The 19,993-nt window shown below is 41.8% G+C and overlaps 1 protein-coding gene across 1 annotated transcript in view; it reads right to left on the bottom strand.

The window, feature by feature from the left end:
• The window catches only part of SYNJ2 (synaptojanin 2), a 60,779-nt gene that overhangs the window by 7,406 nt on the left and 33,380 nt on the right, over positions 1-19,993 (bottom strand). Inside the window, exons 7-21 of the mRNA XM_008946744.1 lie at positions 19,487-19,659; positions 19,017-19,098; positions 18,636-18,785; positions 18,373-18,538; positions 16,955-17,146; positions 14,761-14,845; positions 13,478-13,618; positions 10,507-10,699; positions 8,602-8,760; positions 8,220-8,376; positions 6,657-6,774; positions 4,502-4,720; positions 3,446-3,524; positions 2,023-2,191; positions 1,488-1,640 (exon numbers count right to left, since the gene is read on the bottom strand). Of these exons, the coding sequence (XP_008944992.1) occupies positions 1,488-1,640; positions 2,023-2,191; positions 3,446-3,524; positions 4,502-4,720; positions 6,657-6,774; positions 8,220-8,376; positions 8,602-8,760; positions 10,507-10,699; positions 13,478-13,618; positions 14,761-14,845; positions 16,955-17,146; positions 18,373-18,538; positions 18,636-18,785; positions 19,017-19,098; positions 19,487-19,659 (2,236 nt within the window). The remainder of the gene's footprint in view (positions 1-1,487; positions 1,641-2,022; positions 2,192-3,445; positions 3,525-4,501; positions 4,721-6,656; positions 6,775-8,219; positions 8,377-8,601; positions 8,761-10,506; positions 10,700-13,477; positions 13,619-14,760; positions 14,846-16,954; positions 17,147-18,372; positions 18,539-18,635; positions 18,786-19,016; positions 19,099-19,486; positions 19,660-19,993) is intronic.

Below are 19,993 nucleotides of genomic sequence, written 5' to 3'. Positions count from 1 at the left end.
CCCAGGGACATCAGTTTTATAAGGCTGTGCCCTCCTCTGGCCTCAGGAACACACATGCACACCATTACACCCATTGTTTCCATCTGTGTCTAACACCAGCTACAAAATCACCATACCTTTGATTAGGAGTTACTTAGGTAGAACTAGAAGCTTAAGGAGGCATCTGAAACTGCACAGACTGTCAAGATGGATTGAATGTATCATATTTTGAGTTGTATTAGATCATGACCCCTCCTTGATCTCTTTCAAACTATACTTTATAATCTCCCTCTACCTTGTGATACTTTTTTTTGAGAGGAGTTAGTGTGGGTGAAAAGAATTACTGCAATTCTCTGTAGCTTAATGAATCATCACACAGTAGGCCAGAGGTGTTTGGAGGGCAAGGCATCCTATAATCCAAAGTGATTGGCTTCACAGTATTTAATAATGACAGATTGCTCCTTGGCTCAGGGCTGGGTTTCTGGGTCTGGCCACACTGCACCCAGCCTATGACTCAAGGTGGGCAAGAAAGCCATGTATCACTCCCTTTGGAAAGTCTGTCTCTGTAAACTTAGGAATTTCATTTAATCTCTCTGAACTCTACTTCTGACTCAACCTTTGAAGGTATTAATGTTTTCACTGGTATGTCAGAAGACAAAGCACTTCTGAGAGAGTGCAGAAAGACAGCTACTGAATCACTTGCTGTCATGATGAAGTGTTTAATATGTGACCCAGCCTGTCAACACTTGGTCACCACAGCATGTCCTAATCCCAGCATAAGACCACCACTGGCTTGGCTAGTTCTTGCTGGAGTTTTTATCTGAATTCTCTTCACAGCTTTATGTTCTCTTTACCAAGTCATTTCACAACAATGTGCAAAGAAGCCAGGGGGCCAGGAAGAAAGGTAACGCATTTGTGAAGCACTGAAAGAGTGAATATACCAGCTGTGTGAACCTTGACTTCTTCAGAAATAAATAAAATAGAAACAAAGAAGACTCTTCAGTCTTCTCTGAAGTAAGTCATATGAACACACCCACCTCCTGGACTATCTCGGTTACACCTGACTGCAATGGCACAGCTATTGCTCAAAGGACAGGGCCAAACCCATCACTGAAGCAACAGGATTCCAAATCTTGCTCTAGCCCTCACCAATAAGAAGATAATGGACAATTTCTTCTTGTATGCTCTGGTGCTGAACAACATCAAAGGGATAAAAAGACGTAATTTCTCCTGACCATAAAAGGAAACCAGCATTTCTCAGCACTCCTGCCTTATTCAGGGCTAGAAAGGAGGTGGATCTAAGCTTTATTGTTTGTATTGCTGTCAAGCTTGAGGGCCCTGGTTACAATCACTAACTCAAGAGGGGTTAAGCATGAACATGTATAAAAAACAGATGACTTATCTTTAGAGAACCTACAATGAAAATAGAAATAATAAGGAAAACAGAGACAGGGGGAGAACAAACAACAAACCTTCAGGTTTTCTTTTAAGGAATGCAGATAATTTACCTTTACACAGCCGTGGGCTTTGACCAGATTTATTTGAAGGATCTATGGATGCAAAATGTCCACAGCCCTCAGGCATATCTTCCGCTGCATCTGCTACTAGGTCTTGACACAAAGCATCATCTAAATAATCATCTTCATCCTCTACTATATCACCTGAATTAAAATATTACATAACAAAGGTTTAGTAAGCAAATGCATTCTCTCTCTCTCCTACCAATCAATGAGTTCAGTGTGTGCTGGGCAAGCTTCTTGTGTAACCCGTGTGTTTGATTACAGTTTGTTTCTGTACAGACAAGCACACCACACGTGGCACTCGTGAACATACCCTGAAACACTAAATTGACAGGACGATGCAAGCAACAGTTCTGGGTACAGTGCACAGTACTGGGTCATGGCTTTAGTTACAACCCTCTTTTTAAGAGGTGTGCCTTCATTATAAACCAAGATACCCCTGAAGCTCATACTGTACCTTCTCTGTGCGACCAAAGTCAGCAAAGCAATTTCTCACAACTTATCTTAGAAACCTGCTGCTCACCTTCAGAGTCATAGTCCAAACTTGAGAAGTCAAAGTTTTCTTCCAGAAGACAGGAGTTTGCCGTGGGGGACACAGGGGCAATGCTGTCCCGTTTTCGAGCTATCTCCTCCTGAAGGCCCTTTAGCCAGTCCTTGGTCTTGGGGTGGATCTTCACTGTCCTGCCTCTGACCTAACACAAAGAAAGAATTGTTTCCCCTTTGCCAAGCAACTTCACAAAGTGAGACCACCTGAACAGAATAAGCAAGTGCTGCCACTGCATTACATAACTGCTTCAGAAACTGATTCAACTAAACCTTCATTTCAGAAGCTAAATGAAAAGGAAGCACTCTTCCTGTCCCCATAACCAACTTTTCAGACTGTAACAATATTCCTGAAAGAAAAGTAGCTTCACAGCTCGAAAGCACTGCTGCTGTATTTGGGAAATACTTGAGAAATTGGTGAAGCGAAATATCATCAAAGCAACACTGTGATGGTGATCATGGTATGGGACAGTTCCATTTTTGAGTCAATAGCTATAAAACACACAAGAATTTGATACCTGTTGCCATCTCTAAGGTGACTCTTTGCTCAGGAAATTCCAAATATGATGGTTGATGTACAGGCAAAGTATATTATTAAATAGATTAAGACTACAGCTGCTTGTAAGTGTTGCCCCACAACATTTGGGGTGAGTTCTATCCAAGGCAGCATCTTTGGCAGCAAAATTACTTTGGAAAGTTCCTGAATAAGGTTCCCAGCACCTTCACACATTATGCACATACAAATGTGTTTGGGTCTTTGCTATAAATTACATCAATTAAATAAGCCAAATCAATAGATCCACCAAATATGAAAGAAGGAGGGTTAAAGCCATTACTTCAATGTTAAGTTTATAGTGCAGCATCACAAACAGTTTTGTCAGCAAAAATGAGGGGGTTGATGAATTGTAGAGTATGCGCGTGGGAAGGAAGAGCAGGGGATGGTGAGGTGAACGCCTACTGCTAATGCTGAGCCTGCCATGGAGGCAAATGAATCATGTTGTTCCAGCTTGGTAAAGGGTTTTATTTGATGCACTTAAAGAGAAACAAAAATTTTCCAAACCACAATCATGAGGATGCTTTGGCAACGGTACAAAGTCACACAATCTCAGGAGAACCGCTTCAAGTGCCAGTGACTGAGTCCACGTATTTTGCAGTGGTATTAGAGGCCAGATACTAACCACTGCTTAGGAGCTCCAGGAAAAGTCACCTCCCACCCTCCTGAAACTGAAATACTGCATTTAAAGCCTCAGCATCTGTGAAAGCTAAGGATTTTGAGAGCACTAAGTTTCTTTTAAAAAATGCTACTTTATTTACCTAGAAATTCAACTCATTCTAAGCTTTTTTTTCTCTAAACCACTTTTAAGAAGTCCATTATGAAATTTTTATAGGTTTGAGAGTCTTACTTTGACACCATCTATATCCATAACACGAAGAGCTGACTTGCTGTCTGCAAATGTCACCAGCATTTGACCTCCACTGATCCTAGTAAAAAAAAAGGCAGAAAAACCAGTGCATTTTATTTCACCATTGAATGAAAAGCTTTAAAGGCAAGCATGACCATTTCATACAGTTATGTATTTGGTTTTAGTTGTATTTTTCTTACAACTGTATTTTTGGGGGAGGAGCAAGTGATCTATGAATCCCAGCTGAGCTGTTTCTTCCTCTGCCCCATCTTCCCTCGAGTGACTCAGGGGCACCTTTACTGGATAGCCCGTGAAGCAGCAGTACAAACATCTCAGCAGCTGTTGACAGGACACCTGGTCTGATATCCTTACTCCCTCTGTACTAACTTCCATGGCTCTGCACACCCCTCCCCTTGGAGGACATGACGTTCCCAAAGACTAGTATACCATCAAGCCCTATAAAAACAAAATCAGCTGTCAGGTTTTTTGCCTGTATTTCTCAAAAGTCTTACAGCTATGCTGGAGCCTGGTACAGAATCAACCAGAATGAAATGAAACTGCTCTGTCAGAAGGTATCACACTCTCCTTCTCAAACTTCAAGAAGCCATGGCTATTAAAAAATAACCAAAATGACGCCAAAAGAAAGGAGAGCCAGCCAGGAAAGTAGCTGTGCAAGAGTGATGTAAGAGAGCAGACCTCCTTGAAGGAAGTGAAGCAGGGCCCCAAGCACCTGCCCCCAGAAGCAATGCCTGGAAATGAGGCCTGAATCCAAAGGTGATGACTCGCATCAAAGATTCTACTTTATGGTGCTGTACTGAATAGAACTCTCCACTCAGCCAAGAGAGCAGTTAGACTATTTCTTTAAGAGGTTGCCAAGAGGTAAAAAAATATTCCAAATGCTTGCATTCAATTTCTAATGAAGAATCCAATTTGCAGTAAAGGAACTCAGCATACTGCTTTTTAATACAAAGTCAATCCTGTCGGGACAAAAAAGGCAGTTTCCAGTCTGTGTGTGGTTTTGAACAGATGACATGCCATTTCAGATCCCAGACTTACCTGACCAGAACAATAGTGCCATAATCCTCAAACATTTGCATCAGCTCTGCACGCAGGTCCTCGGGAAATTCATTTTTCTCTTCTGGCAGTGGTGATAGCAGATTTACCACCACTGTGGCATCCAGTGGTCCTTGGAAAGATGACACTTCCTGGAAAACACTCTCACGGGCAGCTTGATTAACTTCCTGAACTTCCACTTCTACAATAGCTAACACTGGCCTATGTGAAACAAAGGAGAAATATTTATTTAAAATTAAGATCAACATCACCCAATAGAAAGTGCTTATATAAAATCAATGGTAAGCAGTAGAGCAGTAACAACTTAGTTGTGTGAAGAACAAAGTGTCTTGTTTAAACTCTACATATCTATGATAGCTTTTAACACCACGTCATAACAATTTTTAAAAAAATAATATTTAATATTTAAGCCTGTTCTACCTTAGAAGGAAGTGTTATGTACACTCTACGCAGAAAGAGAAGTGGAACAAATCACTTAAGGTGTCACTGCAAAAAAGCACTGCAGCTGGCAATACAAGGCAGAAGTTCAGAGTTTGATGGACTGTTTCATTTTTCCTGCAGTGGAAGATTTTGCCTTGAGCACACTGTTTACAAGCCCAGCGTTAGTGATTGTAACAGTGAGGAGGACATGCCATAAAGGAATTCAAATAAGAACTGTAACACTTTTAGCAAACCTGCCATCTACAAATACCAGGATACTTCACTCATCATCAAACTGCTGTCTCCCAGAACTCCCATAGATTGGGAAAGCAGTATATTATTTTCTGTTAGACAAGGCCACATAAAGATGTCTTCTTCCCAAAACTAAGGACAAGGTATTCTAAAGTGTATGATGTGGTTATGTAGCAAACAAATGTCAAGCCATCACATTATAAGCAGTCAACACTGCAAATTTATTTCTTCAGCCATTACTTACAAATTAAAACTACAAAACTGAGAATTCTGTCTGAAAGAGTATAGCTTGTCTCATCTCAGTGGATGCAATCCACATTCTCAGGTTTCCACCTGCACATACACACAAAGCAGTAATGGGGGTGGCTGCTCTTCTAACAATGCCAAAATTGCTGCCTCCTACTTGCAACTGAGCAGGCTCCGGAATATGCATTAACAGAACATAGGGAAGCAACAACAGCAGGGCTAGAAAGGAATAGTAATGGGGAAGACAACATATAGGAAGTGTTGTCTATTTCTATAAGCACAGGGAATCATAATGCATTACCATATGTCACAGAGATGTAGCTAAGCCCTTTTTCCAGCACAAACCTTGGGAAAGCAAACCTGCTGCCTGCAACCAAAAAGCAGGTTTTGCTGTCAAGCTTGCTGAAGGAGGAAACCAACGTACCAGAGCCACGTTCTGCAGGCTGCGTCCTCGGGGCCCTGCGCCATGAGAGCAGCAGTCCCACCACGCTTTGTGGGACACAGCAACGTCAAAGCCCTGACGCAGAGAAACGTGTTGCAGGAGGCAAGGGCTTCCCTTGCTGGAGGGGCACACAACAGCCCCCGCGTGCAGGAGCACCCCAAGAAGCATGGAGCCAGCTATTGTGGAATTCCCATAGGGCGTGCGAGGGGTGAGACAAGGACTATTTGAATGCAAGGGACCTTTCAAGGGGTACTTGTTATCAGAGAAGTGAAGGGGGGACAAGTTTAACAAAGAAAGGTCATTCATGCCACTAGATTCTCTTTAGGGATATGGACCAACCGGAGGCTCTAGTGGCTCTTCCCAATACCTCCCTACTCTGAAGAGTAGGGAGCCTGGCCCTATGTACATGACTTATACAGTCCCACCCTCCTCCTCCTCCTCTCCCACAGCAAGCTGAGTGGGAGTCCATCAGAGTAGCTTATTTTGGTACCAGAGCTTTCCGAAACCAAGTAACAGAAAGCCCTCAGTTTCCCATACCTGTTGCTGCAACTTATCCAACCCTTGTTGAGATCAGTGTAGCAGACCACAGATACTTGCCGCCCTGGTATAAAACCCACCATGGGGGAAAAACAAAAACCACCCAATGGATATTGAATACAGAATAAGGGTGTAATTCCTGTTACAACCAGACTCAGTCTCTCACCTCAGAGGGTGCAATTCAGTATGACATATTCTAACGTAGCAGCCCTTTCTCTCATTATTTGATTAGAACTTTACCTGTGGTCAGATGCTTGCAGTTCTGCTCTCCCATAGTACATCAAGGCTCCAGGGGTCCAGGTGTGCCTGACTTTAGTTTCAGCATTCAGATCACTGTCTAGAAGATTGATCTCTCCAGCTACAAAGCACAAAATGTGATTTAAAACTCACCCAAAGCTAATTTTACTAACAGTGGAAAGCCATTTTATTCGATGCACTTCACAGACACTAGTAATGGGAGGTGGGTTTTTCGTGTTCTTGTACATACACTCAAAGAGCTTGTATCCTAAAAGATTTACAACTTAGGGACAGGAAAAAGAAATACAGAAAGGACACGGAGTGCAACAGAGACAGCTGATCGCTAGAGTAAGACACCTGCAGAATGGTTAACCTGAATGTCACCCAGCCAATCATCTGGACAGTCTGGGCTGGCTCAGTCACATTAGTATCTCCTTCTGCCCTGTTACTGAGCATAGAAACAGACTCTGTACTTGCAAAATACACTGCAAATCTAAATAATACACAGGTATTGGTGAAATAATACACATGAGATGGGAGGAAGCAAACCCATGCAAATTCAGCCTCCAAGTGCTTCTTCTGCAGTGTATTAAGATGACAGAACATGCTCCAGCTATTATGCTCTAGTGAGGTATTATACTGGTTGTCAGTAACAGGAAAGGTGTTTCACCTAACCATTTGCACTGGGGCTGTTGCCCTCTTCTCAGAAGGCAAACAGTCCTCCAGCCTATAGCAGCAAATCGAAGTAAAGCAAAACAGTTAGAGCTGAGAGGGAGAGCAGCCTTGCTGCCAGCAGTAAAAGAGAGGAATTCTGGCACTGAACTAACTAGAAAGGTTTTGTAGGGCTGGGAAGGTGGGTGAACACACAAGGGGTCAGTTATATACCCATGTGAGCTAGTGTGGGAGGCCTACAAGCTCTAAAGAAAGGAACCTGCCTCAGCTCTTGCAGACCAGCTAAATAGGTCTTACGTTCTGTGCGTACTCCATCAACTAAAGCCCTCCAGAGGCAAACCTTTCCATGCAAAATAAGGAAAATGCATGGAAAATGCTGAAGGGTTTTATTTCTCTTAAAACGAAAACAGCCAGCACAAAAGGGCTGGTTTAAACTTCCTTATTATGTCTCATACAGTTTTTCTTTCCCAGATTACATCTCTGTCAATGATTTAAACTCCTCATTTTACTTTATTTTTCATTCCTTAAATTAGAGTGGATAACTCTGTATCACACTGACATGCACTCTCTGATTGCCTAGTTTTGCTTTATAGTTTTCACTCTTTGTACTCACGGTATGACTTGGATTCCAAGCAGTAGTTCCCAGGCATGAGAAAAAAAACAAACAAACACACACATCTACAGGCCCAAAAGTACTTCTCCAGAAACTACACGTCTAATATGAATTTGTTCAGACAGACTACTGCAATTTTACTATGTCTACAGGACACATCTAAAGACACCTCTCAGTCCAGAACCCTTCCTCACCATTCACTAGATTAAATCCCCTTATGTGGGGTATGGATTAAATTTAAAACAAATTCCAGATCAAGAAAGAGGAAAGATCCTACGTACCTGTTTTTTCAAAAGGCAGTTTCTTTCTCCACCAAAGGACTCTGTCAGTCCAAGCTGGGGTTCTGCATTTATCGCTCGTATCGTAAGCCTCTGAGCCAACATCATATTTATATGTTGGTCCAAAATTAATAGTCCCTTCATGGAAATCTTTAAAAATCTGTGAAAACAAACAAATACCATCTCTTTGAATAAGTTACAGATGAGGAGGGTGCCATTGTGATATATCAACTTCCTTGCAGACAAGCAACATTCTGATTTTTAAACAAATTAATACATTCAGATACTACAAACAAGGGTCTGAAAATGCCACTTTTTCACTTGCTCAAGGAATTAGACCAAGCCAACACACAGGTAGTCAAGAAAATGAGACACACTGCCTTACTTTTCCACTGGATTTTTGCTGTTGCAGTTGATCAAATTCCAGAAGCGTCTTCCAGTCTTGACGTTTGAGGAGGTAGAAGACTTCCTCATAGGTCAGGTCAATGCGATAGTTAAAGTCTCCACACCAGAAGACATAGTCGTGGGAGAACACGCTCCGGCCCTAGTTCAGAGGTACAGAGTAACCTGCACGTTCATCACGTCCACAAAAACACCTTTCAAATGCACTGATGTGTACAACTCAGCCCCTCTGAATTTCTAAGCACCAGACTACTCGTCACATTCGATTTGTTAAAATCAATCTGTGCTGAAATTGAATGGTCCCTTCACTGTCGCTGGCACCCCACTAAGCTGAATTTTGTGAACAAGACTGTCAGACTCTGACCCCTGTTTCCTGAAGGTATGTCTCCAATGGAACCCCAGCTTTATAGTCACAATCTGGCTATCATAAATATTAAAAATCTGTTTGTTTCCATAACACATTGGATAGACATAAATTTATATATTCTAAATAGAACATAAAATGTCCTTCAGGTGCCAAAGCACATTTGGAAACAAAGGTCCCAAGTAAAAACAAACACCAAATTTGATCTTAGGTGCACATCATAGTTTTGTAAATGTACTGAAATACAACATCAAGGAAAATTCACTCCAATTCTAAAGTTTAACAATCTATCCTCTAATTGTTTTTTGTTTCTTTTTTGGGGTGTTGTGTTGGTTTGGTTTGGTTTTTCAGTTGAGTTCTAAAGCCCCAAAGATTTCTAAAGGAAATCTTCCAAAGCTGTGGCTGTCGCAGCACTAGAGGGCACTCTTTATTTACATTGTACACACTAAGTACATTTAGCTGTTGCAAATGTAAAAAACATAAAATAGTTAATGAGATATTAGAAGGAAAAACTACCATAAGCACAACTTTACGGTCATTTGGAACAGATATTCTATGCAGGACGTTCAGATTGTCAGTATTAGTTCTCACAGAAACCACTTGATCAATACGGTGTATATGCCAAGCCTCTAAATATTGTGAACAACAGGGAGTTAAAATTTTATGCTTTGCAACCTAAATTCCATTTTTTTCCCACTAACGAGAATACACAAACTAGTCTTTTCCCTGCCTGGTTTAGGACCTCTCTAGACAGGTCTGAGAAAGAAAGCATTGTGGAAATTAAGGCAACAAAGATTAAAGGAAGCAAAGCAGCAATGCTATCAAATCTCATGTATTACCTGCTGGCCTGAGGAGACACGTGTAAAATAAAACACTAGGGTGACTGATTTGACACCATCTGGGGGAAAAGCTATTCATACAAACCAATAGTGCCTTGTCACACGCTGAGACAAGCCAGCAGTTCCTTGACAGCGCCACATGCATGAGGACAAAATGAAGGGAACAGAAAGCACCATATCAATGACCAAGAACTGAGATACCACCTGAGCAGGAGCAGCTAAAGCACTGACCTACTCAACGGCACAGCTGGTCTTTTAGGCACTCATCCTGAGCAGTGCCAGCAAGAGCTATCAGTATGCTCCCCAGCACTAACAGCAGTCACCTCTACCTTGTCTGTGAGGCCTTACAGATTTGTCATCTCAGTTGCATTGCTCTGAAAGATCAGCCTGAAAACTGTTCAGAGGTGAGGACTTTTCAAGCACTGCAGCCAACTATATTTTTTGAAAGGTGCAGAACTTTAGTAAAGCAAGTACAAGCCACGCTGGTGGTATTTGGTCTCCTGTGAAACATGCTTCATTTTCTTTGTTTCTTTTCTTTACCTTTTTATTTTATGCCCATTCTCCACAGCACCGAGATTAATTCTTCGATGATTTGTCATCAAAGACAGCCTTAGACAGCTTTCATAATGTAAAGATAACAGCCTTTATCTACAATGTTTTATAGTGTAAATATACCTACACTTACCATTGGGAAGCTCAGTTTCTGTGTGATTTCTTTATAATCTTCATTCCTCTCTTTCACTTGAGTCTGCCCAGCAGTTAAGTGACTGCATATAAAGCAGAAACTGGTACTATGGAACTGAAAACGAATGCTCACTGCCCCTTTATTTCCAGCTTTTCCTCCCATTCCTGTCTTCACAGTGTCTACTGCTACATCCCTGTATTTATTATTAAATAAAATTAAAAAAAAAAAAAAAAAAGAAAGAAAAAAATGGGGAAAAAAAAGTAAAGGGCTGCAGGGACAAAATATTCATTTGACTTTGACTGCAGTATCAAGAAAAAACTAGTTTACAATGCTATGTCTTCTCTCCTCCAGAAAGCTTGCTCCTTTTAGGCACCATCTTTCAGGCTGTGAAGGTTCTTTATGATGTTCACGTGTTATACTTAATTTGAAACATAACTACAATAGTATTGCTGTATTCGATTATTTCTGAAATACTGGGAATTTCTGCAGAACACACTTTTCAAGTTTACCTCTACTATGATCTTTAAAATAGTGACAATAGCTAACTTTACCATTACATTTCCTTTTACTTTTGAACATATGGTAATCTGCTTTTCAGAGAGTTAACCATTTAATTAGTGTTACTAAGTGTGAAATCCAACTTTGCAGATGAGGGTGGATTTTTCAGTCAGTTCAAGAGCAACAGATGATAACCCATAATTTGTTAAACCAGGTGCAGTAATCGATGATTGCTGGATACAACTATTTATACCTAACTCCTAAAATGAGTTCTGTACTGGTAACAAATTGCTTAGGGCTTCCACGTTGTTAATTACATAGTATTTCAATGTCACCATTAGCATACGCTTTACTACAGAAAGATGACTTGGCAAAGCAGACCACCTGCTCACAAAATAATTTCCCCCAGATTACTCCAACAATAAAGCATGCCTGTCTGATCAGATAAGTAAATGATGAGATCACTGCTTTAACCAATCCCCGCACTGTGCATGTCCTTCACAGTGGAAAAAAAATTTACTTTCCAGATAGAAGCCAAGCAGATCTGGACTAGGATATTACTGGCTTTAAGCAAGAGCCAGGCAGAAAACCACTAAGTCTTCTTTGAGGTATTGTCCATCATTCATGATCTGAATGATGCGAGATGTTACAGGCTCTCTTTTTTCTCTCCTCGTCAGTTTCTTCTTTCTCCTGCCCCCGCCCCGCCTCCAGCTCTCCCTTTTCAATCTTTTTTCTCCCTTTTCATTTTCCTCTCTTTTCCTGCAGAAAACACACCCTCAGGGAGGCAAAAGAGGACAGTTAATGTCTCCTATGAAAAGGTGGAGTTTAAGGCACTCCAAAAGAAGTATGTGTTCAGCCTTTCCACTCTAAGTAGCTGTCCCTCCCTACTGCCTGCCTACCCAATGGCTAATATTTAACTGCTTTGCATTTGTGGCAAAGGTTATGTGGAGATAAACCACTGGACATTCAACTGCTTGGATTTCATCAATCCATTCTCCTCTGTATAAGCTTCAGCTATTCTCTCATTTTATTTTTCTGTTCTCTAACTTCTGTCCTAATCTCTTCAGTTTCTGTGAGTACAGAAACCTTTTTTGTGCTTCTGATTATTTTTGTTTTCCTTTTCTAGACATGGGAAAAACTACACAAGCATACAGGTTAGGCTTCATTATGCTCACATAACACATGCACATTAGCATTAAAAGATGAAACCTGATCACTAAAAATCAAACCCTTCCCTTTTCCTCTCGAGTTTCGAAGTGCTACATCTAATTCCTACCCATTTGACAGCTGCAATACAGCCACTGTGCTGTTCTGCTTCTGATTTCCATTTAAACCATGCACTTCCTGCTGGATTACTCCAATTTCCTGCAAGCCAGGTGAAAAGTCAAAACTGACAGAAACACTTTTCCTGTGGGCTCCTGTGTACCAGCAAAAATATGTAATTTTTTAAATCATGTTGAAGAAAAATTCCTGAGAAAGCAGCAATGCAAGACCATCAGGGTTACCTCGGCTGCATTACTCTGCCTAGTCTATGGCACTTGATGTTGCACAAGCTCTGAACTGGTCTTCTCAGTAGATACAAGATCAGAGGGAAGAAACTGGCAGCTTTTGCTATTTTAATCACAAAATGCAGTGGCCAATTAGTGCCCCTAACTGTTTGGATCACTCTAGACTTCAGGGTCAGACAGATGCCCAAAGATATTTTTGGCTAATTATTCACTTCTGACTATTTACACTTAGCCTGCATAATTCTTGCCCATGACAAAGGCATTTTAATGCAGATATCCCTATGGCTTGGTAATCTTCCAGGGGCAAGGAGAGTTTGGTCAGTCTCCAGGGACATCTGTGGTGGTAAGAGGAGGACACACAGTCCTGCACCCTCCTGACTAGGCACATAGTTCTGTTTCTTGTGACATCTGAGAGAGACAAATACTCAGTGGGCCCTTACAGCCCTCAATTCCATACGATGTCAGGGGGCAAAATTATCGTTCTTTCCCCTGCTGCCCTTTCTACCTTTTTCCACCATTCTTTTCAGGCCTGGAACTAGCCCTGTTTCCATATGGAAACACTAAGGAGAGGATTAGAAAGTAAAACTTGCTCTTCGGGCAGAAACAAACATTTGTTTTTCACTTGGTGCTCTAAACACTCTGGGACTTAATAGCTCAGGTCACTCTTCCAGAAAGACAGCACCCAAACAAGGTGCCACACCTTGGCTACCCATCTGGAGCATGCCTGGCTTCTCAGCTGGACTCAAGGAAGATACTGGGGCTGCCTGGCCTTTGTCCTGCCCAGGCGGATGAGCTACCCTAGACTACAGCTACGTGGAAGCATGCCTCTCTCCCACACTGAGCAGACTCCCACCAAGCTGAAAAATAACTCCCACCCTCTCTGGCCACACTCCAACAACAAACATTACTGATGACACAGGTTGGGGTGTTTGTTTGTTTGTTGGTTTGGGTTTGGTTTTTTTTACCTGATGAAGGGGACATGATACGGTCGTACAAAGATGAAAAGACAGACACCAACAAGCTGTGCTGATGTCAGCTGAATATAGCGATGAGTCCTGGAAATAGCTTTTTGAAGCTGCTCTCCCCACATTTTTCTATTTGTTGTACTGGAAAAAAAAACATAAAATCATTTAATGGAATCAAAACAAACCACACACAAACAATAAAATGAGCAGATTAACCGTGCCTTACGTTTATAGACATCCCATGGATGAATGGCAGAGACAGATAGTATCTCCTTGTGAGCCCAGGCTCAGCACGCACAGAGTTATCTTGCTTCTGGATGGGAGAGGGATTTTGTCTACTATCCTGAGAAAGATCCATGCTCACATGGTGTTTGATAACCCCATTCACTGGGGATAACTGGAAGCTAAGTGTAGTAATCATAACCATAAAAGAAAAATCCACATCAATCTTGTAAGATTTCTTGTGTTCATAGTGAAGAGGAGACCTTCTCTGGTTGTCCTCTGACTAGGAGATGACTGGCTACCCACAGCTGTTAGTTGTTCTTAGCTGAAGGTTTGTCGTTGGTGCCTCTACCTTTATTTCTGCAGATCTAGGTTTGTCATATCTCCAAAGTCAACCGAGACATGCAGATACAACACCAGCCCAGCACTGGTGTAACTTGTCACTCCCGAAACAGAAAAATAATTAGCCAGCCTGATCAAACAGCTTTGGAATCATTATCTTCAGGGTTCCACCCTGATTCAGAATCAAAGGAACTGATATACATAACAGCCTACTGTATAAGCCAACATGCCAAGCTCAGGCTTTGCTTTTAACTTCTCTAGCCATAATTTTCACAAACACAATTAGCCATAGAGACATTTCATTAATTTCAGAATTCCCACATGAATGCCAGTTACTTTTGTAGTCACCGAGCACATTGTCCAACATCAGACAGGGTTTTAAAGGCAAGTGTTACATCAATGTCAGTATCAGAATTCTTTTCTGCCAACCTAAAGGCTTAAGAAAGCACAGTGTACTCTACTGTACAGAAGTTCACAGAGATATGGCACTTTCAACACCATCCTAGTACCATTTGTTAATGGCAAACAGCTATGATTACCAGCAACAGACAGGGAAATATGTATTCTGAATATCTGTCCATAAAAAAGAACAACTCTGGAGGCTTTTGTTGGGCTGGTTCCTTGGGAGAGACAATGGTCTTTTTCAGTGTATGTGTGTGTGTGTGTGTGTGTGTTTTGAGTTGTGGGTTGGGGTTTGGTTTGGTGTTCTTTTAACCTACCTGGCATTCACAATATTCCCTGCACTTAATTCAACCATCTCTTCAAATCCCACTGCAAATATGTCAGGAGGGGAATTCTCATCATCTGTTGGCAAGAAGGAAAAGTCACAGAAGAGTTACTATTCTGTTGGGTTTTCTAAGGACTTGTTTTCTAATTTCCGACAGAGATGATTCCTGTGGTTCCATCCTGTGCATCCCCTGCCAAGCTATACATATTCATAGCTCCTTTAATCTAATCTCACAAAACAACCCCTGCAGTTCCTATGAATTTTTTTTCCTGCTTTTCTCCCATCAGTTGGTCTCCATCTCTCTTGCAGGATGCAGTTCAGAGCAGAACATTGTAGTACAACAATGTTAAGATGAGGAAATATTCAATGTCCTCTCTCCCTCACTCCACTCATCACTAAAGCCCAACATCTCACTACCCACCATCTTTCACTCACTTGTCACCTTGGGTAACCCAGGATGCTTTTCCTTTTTGACACTGATTTCTATGTAACTGAACTGTCCAGACACCAGTATGTCACCTCTACCTCAATGCCGTCAGTAAATTTATCTACTAGTTGAAGGAGGCTTCCAAAGTTTCTTCTTATCTTCTTTCCTCTGAGTCTCTTATATCACCCATACTTAAGATTAGGTCACTCTAGAACACAGTAATCCTCCCTTCCCTGGACCAGGCCTATGGATATTATCCTGGGTAAAAATCCAAAGAAAGATCAAATGCTCTCATATAACAGTGTGAAATTGTTAACCCATCAGGTCAGTCCATTGCCTAAGGACACTTTGGGTTCTTTTTATTTTTTAAGTATCATACGGCCAATGTAACAGTAACTTGGTTCAACATGAAGATCTAAATAGTAGACAGCCCCAGGAACCTAAATCAGATCTGCCTCAGAAAATAAGAACAGAAAGACAATGAAAATATGCAGTAACTCTCTGCAGACACAAGGGTGAAACTAGCACATGGTAGGTAGCCTCCTTTACTGGCTCAACGTGGCAGGCACTGTGAGATGTGTGTTTCCCAGTAATAATTTCAGGCATTTGGCTTTGAACGCTTGCCCATTTGTGCAGACACTGCACTGACACTACCACGAGCAGAGAGATCTGAGTGGCCACCCCCCAGCTCTGCCCACTGACCTAACTCAGCTCTCTTCCAGAAGCTGCGCAGGCCTCTCACATTATGGCTGCCTGTGCCACGTAGTCCTGCTCCTCTGGTTCTCTCAGGGGAAGGCCTGGGGCAAGGCTAGCCTGTGACAGGCTCTCAACAAATTTTAATATCATGGGCACAGTCACATGTTAATGCATCTAAACTGTTTCTGAAACAGACCAGACCAATCACCCACCTAAGCTGCTCTGAGCACAGTGGTCTGCACTTCATCATGCATCCATGCAGTCAAGCACTAAGGGTTCAAACAAGTTGAGGAATGAATTCCTGAACTTCGAGGGTAGGCACAGGCATCCCTGTGACACCTGCACGAAGCTAAATGGTTCACTGTAACAGCAAAAGCACAGGTTTTGCCATAGTTTTGCAACCACTCGATTTTTAAATGACAGAACATTCACTTCTCATTTTCCTTGATAAAACCTGTAAATCAGTTACAATGCCTGACCTTGTTCTGCAAATAAGAAATTCAGTGGCCAATTTAGGCAAGCCAAGAGCACAAGTGCTTTCTATACTGCTAAAAAAAAGGAAATGGCCTTCAACAAAATAAATCTTTTAGTCTGAAGGTTTTGACAGTAACATTTCCAGACAATCTCAAGAGTTCAGATTGTACAGATCTGTTTAGCTCTAGATGAAGACCAAGGAGACATTCTGAGGGCACCGAGGCATGTAGCTCCTGCTCACAATAAAGAAAAAAGACCAGGGATATAGAAGAAAAGTGCAGCATGGGATGCAGAGTAGGCAGATACACCCCATGGCATGAAAGACCTCCAAATTCTGACCTGCTGAAGGTTCAAAGCAGTCACATAGTATATACTCTGGAGTCGTCCTTACTGTCAGGAGCCCTTCACACACCGTTCCACTGCTGCAGGAGGCAGCATAAGCCTACATGGACTGGAGTACACCCCTGAGAACTGACAGAAGTGCCCTCCAAGATGCACTGCCTTTGAATGGAACAGCTGGTCAAATCTTGTATCCCAATTCACTGTCTCTAGAGAACACTGCTTATGCTTTTTGTCTGTGAAGTCTTACCCTGAAACTCAGAAACTCCAGAGAGCTTGGGAGAATCCAGCAGCCAGTCTGTCAGCTCACTGGTGCCAAGGACATTGCTTCGAAACTGCTTCCCCCCATTCACGTTCCAGGTCCCCGTGGCAACACGAACACGCCTGAAGCTTGTGAATTCAAACTGACGCTCTGACATGGCCTTCAAAATACTGGGAGTTACTGATGGAAACAGGGAGAGAGAAAGTGGTTGTGTGAAAGAAGAATGTGCTGGAAAAGGACAGAAAGTGTACAGACAGCAGAGACACAGTCATGATAAAATATTGAGATTACCCTATCAGCAACAACACAAAAACTAAGGAATAACTCCAATGGCAGTAACTACAAGGAACTGAGGTTGATGTCAGCAATTTCTTGAAGGCAGGTCACTCACTTTCAGCATACGTTTTCTTCTTCCTCCCTTAATCTTTTCAGTTTAGCCTACAGCAATCAAGCATGTCACAGATTGTGACTCAGATTGAAGCTCTAAGAAATTCAGAGCGTGCAGGGAAAGGGAGAGAACAGCACATAGTCTCACATCAATCCAAAACTAGCACTGTCATGCTGCTCTAGCCTGGTCAGAACTCCTGACAGGAAACTGCTATATTCACTTACTTCTGATGAGTATAGAAAATCAGCAGTGTGGTTTTTTTTGTGTGAGCAACTGAGGTCACCTTAATCTTTAACTACCTGATTTGCACTGGCAGCCAGGTGTAGAGAAGCTATCTATATTTTCCTTATGGTCCACATCAGGAAACAGCTCTAGGACTGAAGAGGCAATGAATGGTTCAAGTCTATTCTATTCAAAACCGGTGGTTCTCTGGAGCAAACTGAACATCTGATACTAATTGTGGGTACAATTATCCTATATTTTGCAAGCAAGTACCTTATCAGAGACAATTAAGTTGGCTTAGTCTAGATGGGGACAAAGAAATGTGTTTATGTTATAGAGTGTCAAGGCCACGGAGTAAAGCATGCAATGAACTAACATAGCAGCACAAATGTGTATTTGAAGATCAAAATGGCTAAAAACACATGCAAAATGCAGGCCAAAAAATAAGGAGATAAAAAGTCTGAGCTCAATAGCTTTCCTCAAGACAAACTCAGATGGAACTAAACTGGGAATATAGCCCTAAAATCACTCCTTCTCATCCAACTCCTCTAAATTGTCAGATGAGACAATCAAAGAGCTGACATACTCAGAAGTCCAAAACAAAATATAAGAAATAAGCTCAGGGGAATTAAAACACACAGAGCTGTACTATGGTCACTTGAAGGCAGTGTTTTAAAAAATAGATTTGTGCAAAAGTAGCTTATATATTGATTTATTTTCAAAGGTTGCAAATTGCTTATATCTGACAACTAAAAAAAGACACAAAAACAAAGCCAAGGTTTTACATTGAACTTACCCAGCAGTGCAGTTTGGTCCATCAGCATCTTGCCTTTGTCTGCATATTCCTCACTGAAGAAGTCACCCATAAGCAGCAACTCGATGGCTTCCTGCTTTACTGCATCGAAGAAATTTGACTGAATGGTGCGAGACACAGAGCGGGCACCATCTTTGAGTTTCCCAACCTACATCAGACAGGGATCACCAGCATAAGTGACGTTGAAGAGTAAATCAGGCATCTTTCTTTACCTGTGAGAAAACAGTTTTGCCATTCTTCTTTACCTTGTGCTTCCCCTCAAGGGCACGACTGCCAGTAAACACTCTACTCAGATTGTGACCGTTGAGAGTCCACATTGCTTTATAGGATTCCACAAAGCGCTCAACTACAGATTTAGAGTTCAACCCAAGGCTCTCTAACTGGGCAAGCAGGATCTGGATTAGGTGCAGAAGGAAAGAAAACAACAACAACATTGTTCTTAGATGTGTTTTTGCTTTTTATCCTCAGTTTAAGTATGCCAGCTCAGCCAGCACCATTCTGTACCATAGAGCTTGCAAGACAGACTTGTATAATTCATGCTTATGCCCTCTGTCCTGTCCTGGCCATGGAACAGACAACGTATGCAGTACGGGCATCATCCACGTCAGGTGCTCTGACAAACTCACCTCCAGGGCAACGAAGGACTGTACACTATTGGTACGATCCAGGCAGTCCAAACAATTCATTCGAAAAGTACCTGTCTGCAGACTTTGATAACCAAATGCAAAAAGAGGGAGGGGAAAAAAGGTATATTTTAAAATAACATCTAATTATGAGTTGATTTAACAAGATCAAGCAACATTCAGCCTGATTATACCCATCCACATTTTGACAGTGCACAACGTATTCCATTAACATGTCTAACTACTTTCCATCTGCAACGCTGTATTAGCAAATCCTTGCATTGGTCGTTTTGCAGATTCCAACCAATGGTGATGCAGTTAAGCCAAATTATCTATTTAGCACCAAGACTACACTTTGTCTCCAAATTGTATTTCAAGACCACCATTTATGTTCATGGTCCAAATGCAGCAAGAAACCTTGGAAGGTCAGGTGGTACCTGGCTATGCTGGGACAGAAGGGTAGGGACACTCACCGTGGACTTACATTCTCGCCCTTTGTGAAGATTCCAAAGTCTTCCCAGTGCAACTTCAGCTGAGGCCTCAGCAAATTTTCCAGTTTCTCAGCTTTCCCACCTTTTGCAAATTGGTGGTAGTCAAAGTTTATCATGGGAGTGTCTGCTGCATGGGAAGAGGCCCACAGCAGTTTCTGTTTAGATAGAGAATGAAGGAAAAAAACTCCTGCTCAAGGCACAATATAAAGATTGATGCCATCATGCTTTTATCATTACTAAATTTTGATTGTTTACCGCATTTTTAATATTGAGAAGTTCACTGGGAATTTTCAAAGGCCAGACATGAAAAAGTGACTGAAGCTCCCTGTTTTTCTTTTCAAAAGTAAGCCGGATTGTCAGACCCAAATTTTTCTGCAGGGGCACTCAAACTATAACTACAAAGTACAAATCAGAATTGCTGCTGTCTGTGCCTTGACTAGTGGCAACCCCACAGCAGTAGGCTCTCGCCTCTGTGAAGGAGGGTGTACA

The sequence above is a fragment of the Merops nubicus genome, unplaced genomic scaffold (assembly GCF_000691845.1).
Source record: "Merops nubicus isolate BGI_N331 unplaced genomic scaffold, ASM69184v1 scaffold719, whole genome shotgun sequence".
Classification (NCBI taxonomy): domain Eukaryota; kingdom Metazoa; phylum Chordata; class Aves; order Coraciiformes; family Meropidae; genus Merops; species Merops nubicus.
This window is presented reverse-complemented; position numbering and strand designations above follow the sequence as displayed.